This window comes from Protopterus annectens, chromosome 3.part0 (assembly GCF_019279795.1).
Source record: "Protopterus annectens isolate FY-2018-M chromosome 3.part0, PAN1.0, whole genome shotgun sequence".
In the NCBI taxonomy this organism is placed as follows: domain Eukaryota; kingdom Metazoa; phylum Chordata; order Ceratodontiformes; family Protopteridae; genus Protopterus; species Protopterus annectens.
The window spans coordinates 1,667,283,109-1,667,300,842 of NC_056731.1; the positions used below are offsets into that span (position 1 = coordinate 1,667,283,109).

General features: G+C 36.3%; 1 protein-coding gene across 6 annotated transcripts in view; it reads left to right on the forward strand.

Annotated features, from left to right (window-relative positions):
* The window catches only part of OXR1 (oxidation resistance 1), a 4,227,902-nt gene that overhangs the window by 3,332,725 nt on the left and 877,443 nt on the right, over positions 1 to 17,734 (forward strand). For all 6 annotated transcript variants that reach the window (XM_044065701.1, XM_044065702.1, XM_044065703.1 and 3 more), the window contains one exon: positions 11,994 to 12,796. In XM_044065701.1, coding sequence (XP_043921636.1) covers positions 11,994 to 12,796 — 803 coding nt within the window. The remainder of the gene's footprint in view (positions 1 to 11,993; positions 12,797 to 17,734) is intronic.

The following is a 17,734-nucleotide window of genomic DNA, read 5'->3' on the forward strand; positions in this document are numbered from 1 at the left end:
AAGACCATCCAGTCCTGCTGCTTTTTTAGCCTTTAGTTGGGTACCATATGTGCAACCTCTGTAATGGTTATGGGCCTGTTGAGACTCCCCCTATTTTACCCATCTAACCTGTTTCACCTGGACTACTTTAAATTGCTGTAATTAGCTGGTACTAATGTCTGTCTTGTATAAGAAGGTGGAGTACTTAATATAATAATATCCCCTAAATGGTTAACAGTTGATGGAGTAAGGGATTTAGGGAACCATTGCTTGAATTGCCAGGCTTAGATCCCCCTTTTGTTTTAACCACCAGAATTGTTTGTTTCTTCTTAACTGTGCTTACATTTGTGTTGATTCCATCATCTCTGTCTTCATCTGCAGCTTCATCTCTAGATCTGTTAGGTGACTGTCATCTCTCCTTCTATCTAGGTTTCTCGTTAGCCTTTATTGGCATGACCATTTTTTCCCTATTTATGCAGCCCTGTCTATCAATCATGGCTCATATTAAGATGTAAAATGCTACTAATTGATGTAATGCACAGAATCCCCAATAAGTGCTTGCTCACCTTTGGTAGAACAATAGCAGAAATGCACTCCGTTCGTTAAAAACAGTTATTTATTGCCCATGACAGACCAACAACGATAGATACATCCAAAACACATAGGCGTTGTGCCCAAACGCAAGTCATACATGAACAATAGTTGAAGAACCTCCAACTAATTCGCTGTATACCAAACTGTTGTAAAATCCATACAAACTGGTGAACGAGAATGAATTCACTGAAGACCAGGGTGTCTAAAATCCATAAAATAAATGAATGTAGGTTAAGCGCTTTCACCCGTTGTTCGGGCTTCTTCAGAACACTGAATGCCAAAAATGTACGCCTTAAATAAACATTTTGGCGCCAAAAATATTTAAAAAATTTAAAGGGACTTAGCCCTATATATAAATGTAATTTCATGCCCTACTATAAACATTAACCTTGTGGGCTGAAATATCTTTTACTATATGTTCAAAAAAGTTTACTGATCTCAATAACCAACAAAACGTATGATAAACTGTAAACTCTCAGCTTATATTTTATGCCATCACTAATGCATATGAAATATTTTTGTTGCTTTCGCTTAGTAATACTATATCAGTTGATGATTATGATAACCATAATTATATTTGCTACTGATGATATAACTATACATTGTTGTATTTATACATTATTTGTATGTCCAAAATAGTACATGTCTATACCACATTGGTGGATTTTTTACGAAGGTATTGAAGAACCAAATGTTTTACACTTACGCGCTTTAGAATACGCGCTGTGTTATTAATGTTGTGTGTATTTTCAAATACCCTGTTCACCTTCCCCTATGCCCATCTAAAAAAAAATAGTAGTAATACTAATTAGGTCGATGATGAATCATTAACTACACGCAATCTGTGAAAATGGTTCAAAATATAAACATGTAAAAAAATGTTAATGTTGAGTAGGTGGATGCTTACTCTAAATGTTCGCATAATTGTAAAACCAATAACTAATGCCCATTTTGATGCAGTAAATAATGCAACCTACAAATAGAATGATATGTGACATAATAAAAAAACAGAATGATATGTGACAGAATAAAAAACAATGACAGAGTGAAAATAGATAAAGAACAATCTCTTCTGCCACTCTTTCTATATGTACGTGATATTCAAGGCATGTAAAGTAACCAGATGTAAATTCGTTATTTTATACTCGTACTTCGTCCTTGTCATATTGACTAGTTGATGAATATTTACTCCCTAATTCATTAAAATATTGTGTATATGAATATACGGAATCAAATGAGAGCTATTTGACAACTAATCTAAATTAAAATATAGAACGAGTATGAGCTCAACATACTCAAATCTCTTTAATGATATTCGATAATGTTTGGAGATATATCTAATTCATCATTATTGTATAAAATCCTATGAACGGAAACCTATCCTTCTGACATGAATATATGAATATAAAAATCCCATTATGAACTAAATATATAAAATTAATATAAAATTATTATACATAAAACATATTGTACGTAAATTTGTTGTATATATATATATCTGTTACTAACCATATTAAAATTAATAATTACTTAATTAAAACTAATGTTTAATATTTAATATACTTAAAAATATTTAAAAATTAAACTGATTTGTTTAATGTGTTAGAATGGATTTTAATGAGATGCTATCATTTAATCCAGGGGTTGTGGTGGCATCCAAATAGATTTGCCACCATACTTCCCTGTATAATAAATGTGTTCTGATATCACCCCCTCTGGGGTCAACTTTGACAGTGTCAGTTATTGCAAATTTGAATCCTTTGGTATGTCCCTTAGTTTCTACATGTCTTGCCAATGCATTGGTTGAATCCTTCTTTCTGATTTTGTAATTGTGTTCATAAATTCGTTTGTTTAAACTCCTCTCTGTTTTTCCCACATAAAAACATTGGCATTGATTACACGTTGCCAAGTACACTATCATTTTGGAGTTACAATTACCCCTTGAACACTTTAATTTTGTTCTCGTAATATTTTGTAAGTCAATTTCCTTTTTATCATTAATGTAATTGCATTGATTACACCGTCCACATTTCCTAGTATAGTCTTTTATTATGGTACTCTGCTTCTTATCATGTTGTATATGTTTTTGCAGTAACATTTTAATATTATTACCCATTTTATAGACTATTCCAGGTTTCATTCCCATGACTTCGGATTATATGGAATCACCAGTTATTAGATACCAATATTTAGTCAATAAATCATTTAATATCTCTGGATACAGGACAATACAGCATTATAAATGCTCTCTGATGGTTACTCATGGTATTATTCTTTTTATCTTTAACACTATCACTATTTATATTTATGGAAGGTTCACCTGAAATTTCATTTCCTAAACCTAATAGAGGTTTGTATTTTTTCCCCACTCGTCTAAGATATATTTAGCCACATTGTCCATCATATCTATGGGATATCCCCTATCTTTAAACATAGTTTTTATTGTGTTTAATTCACAAACCAAAATATTAAAGTCCGAAGTCATTCTACAGGCCCGAATACATTGGCCCTTGTAGATATTATATTTAAGTTTAGTGGGATGAAAACTGTTATATTGCAAATAGTCATTTGAAAAATGTATTTTTTCTATATATTCTAGAATGTAAATTACCTTCATGTTCATAAATAAATGTGTCTAAATACGCTATTCCAATGGTGTTATATTCATAAGTAAATTTTAAAAATTCACTACTACCATTGAGAAAATCTATGAATTGTTCTAATTGTTCCAAACCAGAATTCCATAGAATGTAGATATTGTCTAGAAATCTTGAATAATATTCTATATGATGAAAATGTTTACTTGTAAACAGTGTACTACATTCCCAATCTAGCATGACCAGGTTGGCAAAAATGGGGGCACAAGCTGCTCCCATTGCTACCCCCCTGGTCTGCTTAAAATGTTCCCCTTCATAATAAATGAAGTTATTTTCCAGTACGATATTCATACATTCAATAATCAAGTTGATCTCATCCCAATCAAGTACTGAAATTTTCTTATACTATTGCTAAAAGCCTCCATTCCTTTCTCTTTGGGTATGCAAGAAAATAGATCGATGACCTCTATTGTAACAAATAACCATCCATTATTCCATTTGTCTATAGGATATACCTTTAAGAATTCCCACGAATCTTTCACCATGTGTGGTATTTTATCATATATATGTTTAAGTCTCACATCTATACATTTACCTATAGGAAATGTTTTGGATTCACTTCCAGAAATGATTGGCCTGAAAGGTGGATCTTTAATCGATTTGTGAATTTTAGGTATTCCAACCAACGTAGCTAGTCTTGGATATTTGACGGTCAAGAATTTATATAATTCAGTATTAATCCTTCCATCTGTATGAAATTCCTCCAAGTATGAATCTATTCTCCGATATGCTATATTGATTTCATTGGTAGAAATCGATTCATATTTGTCAGTGTCATATAATAGATCATACATTTTCTTATGATATTCAAGGGTCTCATAAATAACAATCCCCCCTCCTTTATCTGGTTTCATGACCCTTATACTGGAATCCATTTGTAATTCCTTTAATGTGTCTATTTCTCCTGTGGTTAAATTACTATAACCTTTATGAGGTTGTACCTTATATAAATTATACAACTCTCTGGTCATTATTTTTTCATACGTTTCAACCACTGGATAACCAATAGGTACAAATGAACTTTTGACCTTCAACTCAGTATTGTTTTTTTCTAATATATTTTCTTGTTGTTGATTTTTATTAGAACCTTTTTCATGAAACATTATAGCTAAATTCATCTTTCTTGTATATTTTTTCAATTCACATATACTATCTACCAAATCAAACCTTGGTGTGGGGATAAATTTCATACCCTTGGCTAGGATATTAAAATGTCCTTCATGAATTTCTAATTTAGAATAATTATAAATATTAAACCCTTTAAAACTATACATATGATCTCCAGTTTTGCTTATTTGACTATTTACTGTTTGACTGTTTGTTACGTTTTCCCTACTTACCATCTCCCGTTGTATTTGTTGTCGTAAGTCTCCCTTTCTCTCATAAAATTTTTCCTGTAGGGTTGCCCCTGTGTCCCTTGTTCCCTCCAAAAATGGGGGTTGTTAGGAATCGATTCTCTATCTGTAAACCCTTCCTGATGTTCTTCTATCCGGTAATGCTGCTTTGTATTACCACTATTTCTATCTCTATACCATGTGTATGCTGTCCCATTTTTATATTGATTTACATCTCTAAGTATTTTTTTATACTTTGTTTTACATAAATTTTGCATCCACCTATCAGTTATATCAAATTGTTTTCTATATAACTTTTCCCATTCAGTAAATAATAAATCTTTGGTTATTAAATCATTCAAATTTTCAGTTTCATGAATTAACTTAATTAATTTTTCATCATTATATTTTAACAAGAGTTGCATAAACTTAAAACCACATTCATCAAAAAATACGTTAAATTCATCCTTGACATTGGTAGTCATATTGATACCCATGGGTATCTTAAAAAATCTCAACCCTTTTGGTGCCATCTTCATCTCTATACATTTCTTAATATATGCATTATCTGTTTTAACTCCATTTATATTTTTTAATAATTTTCCCATGGAGTATATCATATCCCTTATGGTACCACCATTAACCCTGGGATTGTTATGTATATCAATCGACTGTTTAACTTGATCAATATCACAACCTTTGGATAGAAATTGATTAAATTGAGTTCCTTGTATTTCTTTACTTTTATCAAAAATTCCATTAAATGGAATATTCTGATTTACAGTACCTTTAGAATGTTGTGTAGCTCTTCCCACCACATTGGAATATGTCTTGGTGGGATATGGTCTCTTTGGTTTGGTACCCAGTCTATTCGCTTCTTCTTCAATATCATAGACTGAGAAATCAAACGTAAAATCAGATAAATTCATTTTGCTACTGTTCAAAGGTTCAGTAATATTCATAGGTAATTCAATGTCTATAGGACCCCTTGTCCTAGTGTGTGTAGTTAATGATTCATCATCGACCTAATTAGTATTACTACTATTTTTTTAGATGGGCATAGGGGAAGGTGAAGAGGGTATTTGAAAATACACACAACATTAATAACACAGCGCGTATTCTAAAGCGCGTAAGTGTAAAACATTTGGTTCTTCAATACCTTCGTAAAAAATCCACCAATGTGGTATAGACATGTACTATTTTGGACATACAAATAATGTATAAATACAACAATGTATAGTTATATCATCAGTAGCAAATATAATTATGGTTATCATAATCATCAACTGATATAGTATTGCTAAGCGAAAGCAACAAAAATATTTCATATGCATTAGTGATGGCATAAAATATAAGCTGAGAGTTTACAGTTTATCATACGTTTTGTTGGTTATTGAGATCAGTAAACTTTTTTGAACATATGGTAAAAGATATTTCAGCCCACAAGGTTAATGTTTATAGTAGGGCATGAAATTACATTTATATATAGGGCTAAGTCCCTTTAAATTTTTTAAATATTTTTGGCGCCAAAATGTTTATTTAAGGCGTACATTTTTGGCATTCACTGTTTTGAAAAAGCCCGAACAACGGGTGAAAGCACTTAACCTACATTCATTTATTTTATGGATTTTAGACACCCTGGTCTTCAGTGAATTCATTCTCGTTCACCAGTTTGTATGGATTTTACAACAGTTTGGTATACAGCGAATTAGTTGGAGGTTCTTCAACTATTGTTCATGTATGACTTGCGTTTGGGCACAACGCCTGTGTGTTTTGGATGTATCTATCGTTGTTGGTCTGTCATGGGCAATAAATAACCGTTTTTAACGAACGGAGTGCATTTCTGCTATTGTTCTACCAAAGGTGAGCAAGCACTTATTGGGGATTGTGTGCATTACATCAATCAATGGCTCATATTAAGTCCACCTTGCATCCCGACCAACATAACTTGGTAGAAGATATGTTGTGTCTTGATTTCCCCATAAAGCCACTTCAGTTATTCTCTTCAACTTTATCTTTCCTGTTACCCAGTGAAAGAGACCACCCCTATTGCCTGAATTTGATGCCTTTCCTTTCTGTATTACTTAGGGTGATTGGCATGTGGCCATATAACAAGATTTCCTGAATAGTTGCACTGTGAACTGTGTACGTGTAATGTGTCAGAATTATTATTATGTCGATCCTGTTTCCATATTTCTTTATTTTCTGGAGAATGTTTGGATGTTATTCTAAGTTATTGACCCGCCAAATAAATATCTGTCCATTCCTGAGATGTTAGCCACTCGTAACCAGTTTCTAACATTAGTTGTGTTTTAGAAGGCCCATGACTGTGGGGATTTTCATCATGGTCACTGCCTGTTTTTTCCCCAGTGAGTATGTTTAATACCAAGTACTTGTGTGACTTTCCTGTCACCATTCTACTTTGTCCCTTGTAAACAAAGTCAGTGCATTTATTCCCATAACCTTTCTACTGTGCACCCACTATTTAAATTATGTATTGGTTTGTTTTTTAGTTTCCCATGTAGCCTGTCTTTGTTCATCTTAACACTAGACTGACATTGCCCATTAGTATACTAAATTTGTTGGCACTAGTGAAGTCCTTCAAAATCCTGAGAATATCCTTAAAAGAATTGGGTGTTGTCTTCCTTTGAGGTGTAAACTTTCCCTGTAACCCACACCCCTTTATTTTACTGTGCCTTCCTATATTATCCACCTTCCTGTACCACTTATTTTAGTACGATGGTCGTTTATCTGCAAGACGTGCAAAAACGAGTTATCACTTCCCTCATCCTCCTCCTGGTTTATCTGCATATATTATTTTGATATTCCCTTGTCTTAAACTTGTGTGATTTCTTGACTTTTAGGTTTCATCTCCTGTAGTCAAACTACCTGTGTTGGTGTGCTTTTAATTATGTGCTAGACCTTGGCCCTGTGGATTGGATGTGTACTCCCTCTCGCATTCCACAGTAAAACTTTAATGCTCTCCCTAGTGGCTTTCTTTATTGTCCCTCCGATGTCTACTTTCTCTAACTTCATTATACTTTGGTGAGTTCCTCTTGTTTGGTATTTCCAGAGGCATCCCCTCTGCTAGGGCTAAGCCTTTACGGTATTAATACTGATGCCCTTACAGGAGGCCCTGGAGGCCATTAGGATTTAGATGGACCTCTATTAAGGTGCACTGCCCCTTCTCCCCAGGTGAATTATTGTCTTTGATCATTAATTTACCTCAAGTCCCCCTTTTGCCTCCTGTCTTATCAACATGTTCAAAGAATGCTGGAGTTCACACCATTACTGGGGATTCTTTACAAAAAGAGAAGAATTATTTTATACATGTAAAGTTGCTGTTATGACCAAAAGAGTCTGTAGAGAAAATAGTGCTATAAACAGTAGGACAGTGAGCTTCCCTTTTCCCCTCATTTCTACCATGCACTTGTCAACCATAAGATTTGAATTTACCTTCCCTTCTAATCTGTAGCCCATGTGGTGTCTGTTGTGGGGTCAGATCTGGGATGTGAAATGAAAGGGACAATTAAACCATGCTTTCAGTACCTATATGAATGTTAGCGGGATAGCCCCACTACTAGCACCTGTACACATGCAGTCAAGCTTACAGCTCTAGAAAAGTTCTTTATATTTTGTAAAATGTAAAGAGATTGCATGTTTAAAATGTGTAAAATTCTGAACCATGTGCCATCTAATCAACAAAATGCCATTGAATTTAACTAGTGTAACTAGACTGACAAATTGGTTTGCATCAGATATTTATCTACCATGTAGCTTGATGACTACCAAAGTGTAAACAGTCGGTGCGTTTTTTCCCCAAGACCTGTCTGCTGTGTCCCCATTGTTTAAATCATGTATTGGCTTACTTAGAGAATTATTAGTTATTGATTAAACTATTTCTCATCTGTTATGCTTTTGTCAAGCTTAGAGATCACTGGCTAACCAAAAACGTTTGTCAGCTGAGTCTGATGAACCAAGGAAAATTTTGGACCATGCTCTTTTGATGGTTATACCATTTTTCTCAGGAGAAGAGCCATACTTCAGAAACTTCTCTTGAATACTTGAACTGTGCTTATACCACTCGGGGGTTTACTTGTGGTTCTCTCCCCTCACCCTTACTGTGATTATTCACTTTTTCCCTCCCTGCCTTCCAGCAAGGCAGCCGCTCCCTATATTGTTCTCCTTTCCTCCTGGAGAGTTTTTCTAATTACTCTGCTTCCCCCTTTCCTTCAGAACACAATGGCATTTAGAGCCTTTTCTTGGTCCCTGTGGTGTTGCCTAGTGACCTAAGATAATGGTGCTTACGTCTTGCCATTCCCCACTCCATTTCCTTGTTTATCCAGTGGCCCTGTTCTTAATTGCCTCCTAATTTGGTTACCTCCATGCCTTCTCCTTCCATTAAGCTATTTACTTCCTGAACATTCCACAAAAGTACAAAAAATCCTTTCTTTCCACTACTAGGATCTCTGGGTTTATGAGCACAACTTTGAGTAGCCATTCTCTACCAGCTTATTCTATGTGCCAGCATCACATTCCTTATACTGTGTAAGCATTGAGAGTAATCAAACACAACACTTCCCACAATATATGCCTTTTTTCCTGCAACTATGCTGAACAAACTATTCCCTGGTTCTTCTACAGTACAATGCGGTTAACACGAACCTAGTGAAGTTGGCATTATTTTGTCCCGTTTACCTCCCTTACCCTGTGCACCATTTCAAAGGCAGTATTTAGAAATCCTGGAAAGCAAATTACCTGGTGTAAAAGATACTTGGAAAAGGACCTCAGTTCTTTATCTGGTGTGGTCTCCAGCATTCTGTTCACCTGCACTTTCACTTGCTGAGAGTGATTTTCCAGATTGTTGTGTTTAGCTCTCTTAAGTGGAGATTCTTCTTTCATCAAATGCACTTCTTTGCTAATGTTAATATTGGTGTCCTTTAATGTGGTCACTTCCCATTTTTATAGCTTTTCTATGGCTTCTACCTCCATTTGTAATTGTTCCAGTTTGATTTGATGGAGTGTAGTTCAGGAGTAGTAGGCCTCCACCTCCAGTGGCCACTGTAGATAGCCACAAGAACAGTCTTTCATCCATGCAGGCTTTTTAAAATTGCTCTATCACCACTTTGTGGTTCAGCAATGTACGACAACCTGTACAATAGCATATCAACATGCTGAGGACTTTTTCTGTTTTATCACTTACAAACTTTTATTTCAGAGGTGGCAGATGAAGTTAATTGTCTTTTTTTTGTGTGGACTAGCCCCCCCCGTGTGGTTGGTTAATTTTAAAAGTTCAAACAGATGCACAGCCTTTGCATAACAGTTTTCCCTCTTTATGCTGTTGCCTGCATCAGAGATATCAAGTAGAGGTAGTAAAAATTATTTTTTTTCCTGCATTGTTCTTTTCTTATATGTCTGCTTTGCAAGAAAAGATTGACAGCAGAACTATTACCCACCTTTTCCAGTGATACACTAACAAACTTTCAGGAGTTGCAGTAGCAGCAAAGCTTATTTGCTTTTCAGGCTTGCATTAGAACAGCTGTAACTAATTGGGTCTTGTATAATCGACAGAATTATTTGCACCCAAAGTATCTAAAATCTTGGAAGAGTGCTAGTCAAAACATTGACACCCCAAGGTTAGAAAACACGCACAATTTTTTTTTTTACCTGACATTGATATATGGCCCCACATCACACTCTAAGAAGAAGGAGAAAGGAATGAAACTGCAGCAGTTTCCTTCTTACTGCATTGAGAGTAATCAAACTTGTATAATCGACAGAATTATTTGCACCCAAAGTATCTAAAATCTTGGAAGAGTGCTAGTCAAAACATTGACACTCCAAGGTTAGAAAACACACACAATTTTTTTTTTACCTGACATTGATATATGGCCCCACATCACACTCTAAGAAGTAAATAGTAAGTAGTTGTCGTGACAGGATACCAGCAATCTTTTAGGTTTGACATTCTGAGCATTGATAAACTACAGCTGAAGAAATGCTAGAGAACATAATTGGCATTGACCTTCCCTTTTTCCCATTTGGTGTCATGGTGTCACATCAGCACTGACCATCACCCATTGCTTCTCCAAGATAAAAGTAAATTGTCTGTTGGTCACTCAAGCCTAATCCCCCCCAGCCAATTTACCCACTTTCTAGCTCCCTAGTTGATCCCAGTTTGCCAGTGTTGCAGGAACAACCTTGCTTTTATGCATCAGTGGGACAGTAGATATTATTATGAGCTTTGCACTTCTTTTTATCATCTTAGTTTGCATATTTAGGTGCAAATGTATCTAAACCGTCTTCCATATGCTAATTGCATTTACATATAGCAGCCTTTTGTTATATGTATCAGTACTTTGGCAGGCATGAAACAAACATTTGCCTTCACAGAAAAGAAATTTCCTGTTGAAGAAATTAACAAATCAGCATAACTAAGTTGGCAGGTTGACCCAAATTTTATACTTTTCATTAAAGTTGCTTCTCTTTGAAGATCTGCTTTCATAGCAAGTATTTTTCACATGTATGAAGTTATAGTGAATGCTTAAACTTTTGGTTATACAGGAAGTTAGAGCTGCTGAATTCTAGCATTAGGGACTAAACAGTGGCTTGTGCGGATAGCCTACCAAAATGCCTTTCAAAATTGATGCTTCTCATGCTAGGAAGCCCACATTTTAAGAACTTTCTGCCCAAATTACTTTTCTGTCATACTACTATAGAGAAAACTTCATATAAGTGCATTTTTTACATTTTTTAGTTGCATTTCTACTTGTTCATTTGGTGTACACTGAATTAATGGTTTGTTTGGTTCCGTAGGCATTTACATGCCTCTGATATGTAATTGTTTGTTGCTCCATCTGCACATTAACATTAGTTGGCAAAATTTTGTCTTTTACATGGATTGTGACTGAAAATGTCCACTCTGTATTAGTCTTGCTTACCCATTTTTGAGTGTAACTAATGGAATTTGAAATGATCTTTTGCTGTGCTGGATTTTATCTAGGGCAGCCTTTACATAGGTTCTCTGTCAAGATCCCCATGCAAATTCAATTGAACGTAAGTCAGAGTGGATTTTGAGTTCTTCTTTAATCCTTTACATAATCATGTCCGTGACTGATGCACTTCGAGGGTGTGGGAAATTTTCCTCTGCAATAACCTTATTCACAGAGTGCTTTTCACATTGTTTGACAAGTCAAAACAGTGGCTTTCACACCCAGATTTTCCATTTGGATGTATTTTCCTGTTTTATTTGAGATATCCTGTCCTTATATTTATGGTTGCAGTTGCTGTGTCTTCTGTGTAGTCTGGATTTGCATGCAGGCCAACTGAAAGCTGTATGACAGACAAAAATGTAAAATGTATGGTGATGTAACTTTTTACAGAAAAAAGGGAGATGCTTGCCTTTAATGTCTTAATCCTGATCTTTCAGAGACTTGGAGCACTTTCTGTCTTCAAGAGATGTTCCCTGTTTTAAAAGAATGCCAAGAAGTGCCACAGATGAGCTAGACTCAAAAATACGTGACACTGGGAATGACAGCACGAGTACTGCACCCCGGAGCACCGAAGAATCTTTATCAGAAGATGTATTTACAGAATCAGAACTCTCACCTATACGGGAGGAGTTGGTGTCCTCAGACGAACTGCGACAAGATAAATCATCTGGGGCATCTTCAGAGTCCGTCCAGACTATAAATCAGACTGGTTCAGAATGTTGCTTAGTAACTGTTTCTGGTGGGATCAGCACTGGGGAAGATGCAAAAAACAATTTGGATGAATTGCCTGCCAGTGACAGTGGTTTTCAGAGCCAGCTGGTTCATGAGGAAAAATCTGAGATGGAATTAAAGCAGTGTTTTGATACCTCTGAGACTGAGATGGACACGTCAAATAAGGCTGATACAGATGGAAAAGAACAACGTGAAGACAGCATAGCACTAGACAGTAAAGATGAACAGCCTACGCATACAGACAGTTTGTCAAAGAAGCTTGAAGGGAAGGACGCTAAAAAAACAGAATGTTACGAAGGTTCTGTAGAAACGTTAAACACTGATATGAATAATAAGGGCAGGCAAGTGAAAGATTCCAACTCAGAGTTTGAAACTGAAGTGGAAGAGTTGAGGAAACTCTGGAAAAGTCATGCTATGCAGCAAACAAAACAGCAGCGAGAAAATATGCAGCAGAGTTCATACAAAGAAGTGAAACACAAAGCAAAAACTGGAAATGGATATGTGGAAGGTAAGTCATGTAACTACCAATTAGTTGCAAACATAAATGAAATGTCTGTAGGTGCTGCACCAGCTGTAAGATGAGTGCTAGTGATACGATAATTAAATCACTAACCATGTTTTATGATTCTGAAGCTTCTACTTGACAAATTGTTCCTTTTTATGTTACTTTCTTCTGGTTTACAAAAATTCAGTTGTTTAAGTATTTCATTTTAGTTTGCATATAAAACAGCAGCTTGTATACATATATCAATGTTATGGCTGAAGCAGGGGTATAAAATATCAGGATAGTTTTATATGTTTTGGACAAGCATTTCGACTAGATTACAAAAGGGCCCCTTCAGCAGTGATCTAGTTGTAGCACAGTACTTCAGAAATTGCTGCAGTAAACTGTGTTGTATAAAACCTGATCAATACATTTGTGACCAAGGAGCACCTACTACAGCTGGAGAGAGAAAGATGAAGGAATAACATAGTATGCATGTTAAAACAGTTGGTAAACATAATATAGTAAAGTATTTTGTAAGGCCATTGCATGATATTCTCAAACAGATGGTAGACCACCATCAAGACAGATATAAGGAAAGAGTTTTTTTTTATGAAGGCAGAGAACTAATCATGAATAGTAAATGTTGAAATATTACATGGAACTTAAATCACTAAATTGATCAGTAACTCCTATGCATAAACTGGAATTATCTTGATTAACAAGATGTTATCAGTTCTGCTGAAATTTTTATTTTCTTGACACATCACTGTTTGCCTAACGTCCGAGTCTTGTGTGACTAAAAGCAAATGCTTGAAAGGGCTTTGAAGTTTTACCCCAGTACTGCACAGTGTTGGAATAGGTCAGTTCTTTTCCCCACAACCCCATGCCCTCCTCAGTTCCTTACTAGTATACCTAAATGTATTTGTACTATTTTCTCAGTCTGTGGTTACACAAAGATTGTACTGTCTCAGTGACAAAATACTGGTACACTGGAATATACAAGTAAGAGAGGTGATAGCCTTTGCAGGGTGGGCTTGCCATAATACATTGGTAATGTTTGTATTATATTTAGCTTTCAAGTCTTTTCATTCATTCATTCATTCATTCATTCATGTGGTTCATTCAGTTGTGGTCAGCCATTTGCTAATTGGTCAGATGTAAGAAGCCCATAATTTTCTGATTTCTTAACAGCACTGTACAGTCCTTTTACTGTCTTTCCCTTCCTAAAGCCTAGTCAGAGCTTTATAAAATTCTGCCACTCTCTAATATGTGAGTCATTGGACAGCTAGCTAAATGGATGCAAAAAGAGTATGATCTGATGATGTTTTTTCCATCTGTCTCAACTATTGGATACACTGCATCCAATGCTAGCAACTCTCAGAATCTAGGCTCCAAAGCTCAGGCTCCTCCCCTCTACCCATAATTCCCCTCCTTCCTTACAGTTTATCAGATTTCATTTGCGGCTGTTGCAGTCAGATGTGATTCTGAGGCTCACCGCTTCTTTTGACGTTTGGTCAAGATTATTGATTTCTTTGTCCCCTTTTTCTGTCAAATATCTATATTGTTTCTCTATTTTTGTCTTCCTTAATTTAGAGTAGTGCAGTATTTTATTGCTGGCATAGAACTTTTTTGCCACTTGGCTTTTCCCACCTTTCTCTCTGCCCCCCCAGAAAAAAAAATCTCATATCTTTAGGTCTGATGTTGTTAATTTTCATTCATTCCTCAACAAGTGATTTTTACAGCTTGTGGGTAATGAAGACTGTTGAGCTCCTCCCTTACCCAAAGTACTCTAGTCCCCTACCATACCTCAGATCTCATTTGCCACCTTCGTATACAGATGTAAATGAAAAGCCACAATAAGGCTACTCCCTCCACGTGGTAGCTAGCTTCAAGATGGTCCATTTAGCAGGTATTATATATCCCCCTTCTTGTAGTTGCTGGTATGCAAGCACTACATATGTATCCCAGGTCCTTCCTTGAATAAAAACAATTTTTTAATTCTGTTCAGTTAAAAACGACAAATTGCCTACTTCAACATCTGTGTTTCAACATCCTATCACACATAAAGTATATTCTTACAAAGGGAATGGAAATTGCAATACAGAGAATGTGATATATATAGCCAGCTGTGAAGGATGTATGTCGTTCTATGTGGGCAAAAGTAACAAAGTTCAAAGAACGTATTTTACGGCATCTAAGAGACATCAATAACAAGATAGAAGTTAATGCTTTGTATCAGCATATAAAGCATAATCCAGGGCATAGCTTTAAATTTATGATATTAACTCATGTTTCAGTTACAGCACGAGGTGAAGATTTAAACAGAACTGAAAAAATAGAAATGGAATGGATTATGAACTTGCGTGCCAGTCAAAGTCCTGGCCTTAACGCAGTAGTCCCCTTAAAACCAGTACTAAAAGAAAGGAGGCTTAGGGGGCGATAATATACTTCTATCATTAAACCACTAAGAAATAGGACTGAATAACATGACAGTAAAGCTATACAACTAGCTACTAAAGAACACGTGAGAATGGACTCCTCCCAAGATGACAGAATAACCAGTGACACACTTGCAGGAACTCAGGAAGTTAAACTGATTTGGCAGTGTATATAAAAAGACAGATTGGATACAAGTAGTAAGTGTAACCAATGAATAATGAAGGCAGAGTCTCTAATTTGAATACAATACCTCATTGGTCAGTACCTAGAATACACACAGTATAAAAGGAAGAGCAAAGCAGATAAACACAGGATCTGAAGAAGGTTTACAACCGAAAGCGCTTATCCGTTCTGAGTCTGTTTTTGAACACAAGCAGCATGCTTATTTGAAGTTGGTTTTAGAACTAGGAATATCTTGGAACCAGCTCCAGGGACTTTACAAACAGGCAGTTTGCTGATTCCGGTTGGCTTCAGAGGAAGGAAGAATAATTTATCCTGGAATTTGTTTAAGTGCACAGGCAGCACGCCAATTTGAAGTTGGTCTTAAGACTTTGGAAATTCATTCCGGTGTCCCTGAACACGGGATGCCTATTGGAATCAATTGGCTTTAGAAGAAGGAAGAGCTTTGGGACTTGCCCCCCCCCCCCCATTTTACACACAGGTTGTATGCTGGTTACAGGTTGGCTTCCAAGTAGGGATCTTTTTGCAACTTGTTCTAGTGCTTTTGCATACAGGCAATTTATTGACTTAGAACTTTGGAAGTACCTACTGAGGAAGCAGAGCATATAGTTGTCAGTGAATGGAGGTTTTGCACTCAAGGAAGAAAGGTAGCTGGAAGTGACTTCCAATGAATGAGTAATTTCTTGTCTAATCATATTGAGCCAAGTCACTATAACAATAAATTTGCTCCGAGGAAAGTGTTGTTAGTGTTTGAACCAGTACCTTGAAGTAGGCAATTTGTCGTTTTTAACTGAACAGAATTAAAAAATAGTTTTTATTTAAGGAAGGACCTGGGATACATATGTAGTGCTTGTATACCAGCAACTACAAGAAAGGGGATATAGAATACCCGCTAAATGGACCATCTTGAAGCTAGCTACCACGTGGAGGGAGTAGCCTTATTGTGGCTTTTCATTTTCATATGGTGAAGGCGTACTCCCTAGGCTAGAGCTTGTTCACTTTATCTTTTCATCGTATACAGATGTGGTCACTGTTAGCTTTCGAACTTTACTGTGGTATTTGTGAATGAAATAAGATTTATGTATGTTCTTACTTTACCTTTATTTAGATATTTTATGTATTTATGTAGATATTTTAAATATTCTTCCCTTATTCTTTATACACTTATCAGTGTATTCTTAGTTTACTATTGTTGGTAAATTTTTTTCTTGCCTATATCCTTGTGGTAATTTCTTTAATTACCATTGTTGGTAATTCTCTTGTCATCTTCTTCCTTTTTCTCTGTTTAACAAAAAAATTTCTTGTACGTCTGTTATTTCGGTAGTTATATTTTCTGCTTCAATATGGCTGAAAAACCTTTGGGCTTTAAGAAATATAAAGATTATGACAGTAAAATACCTCTATCTGATGCACATGATTCCTGTGTGTACTGCTTAGACCCAGCTCATTTAAAAGAGTTAATGTGACATTTGCAAGGCCTTTAACCTACTGGCCTTAATGGACCGCAAAAACAACCTGATTCTAAATGGTTTATTGACAACTTCTTTTTGGAGACGTTATCTGGAGCTCAGAATTCCAAAAAGTTAGACAAGGAGTCCAGAAACCATACATTGGAGTCTTCCAGTCCTCCACTCCTATCTCTGACCCTACTCTTGAACCTTCTTGCAAGTTGTCTAAGCAGTTGGATCTGAATTTGTTGGATCAGAAGAATAAATCCTCAGATTCGACGGTATCTAATAACAGATCCACATCATTGTGTCCCGACACACTGGTAGCCGAAGAAGCTCTCTATTAACCATTATGCGTCATCTCTAGACCCTGCTCCTTCATGTCTACCATCACCCTTCCTAGAGAGATGCCATCATTCTAAGACCCCTTCAGTGGCGTCTTCTTTTTTGTCTTCTAGGAGTCTGACACGAGCAGATATGGATAGAATGATGAGGAAATTTCTGTTGGCACAAATTCAGATGGGAGTTCCCTGACTCCTACCCTATCTAGTCCGGAGACCTTCACCAGTACTGCTCCATCTATTTTGGCTCCTTCTCCAGTCTAATCTTTGACTTCAGAACTCCTGGATCTGAGACTCCCAGAACTGGCCTTGTCGGATCCAAAGATTGTTGTATCTTTGGAATTGATGCCTTCTCTGAGTGGACCGACTCAAGAGAGTGTCGGAGCCAGACTTTTGGAGCTGTAGTGCCTTTGCAAGGCCTGAGGTGTTGGAGTCGACTCCAGAGTTGTTGGAGCCATTTCTGCCCCTCGGAGCCTCAACTTTGGACAGCTAAGCTTTGATCTCTGCCTCAGCTGGGCTGCCTTTGGGTCAGAGAGAGCCGACAGTCCAGA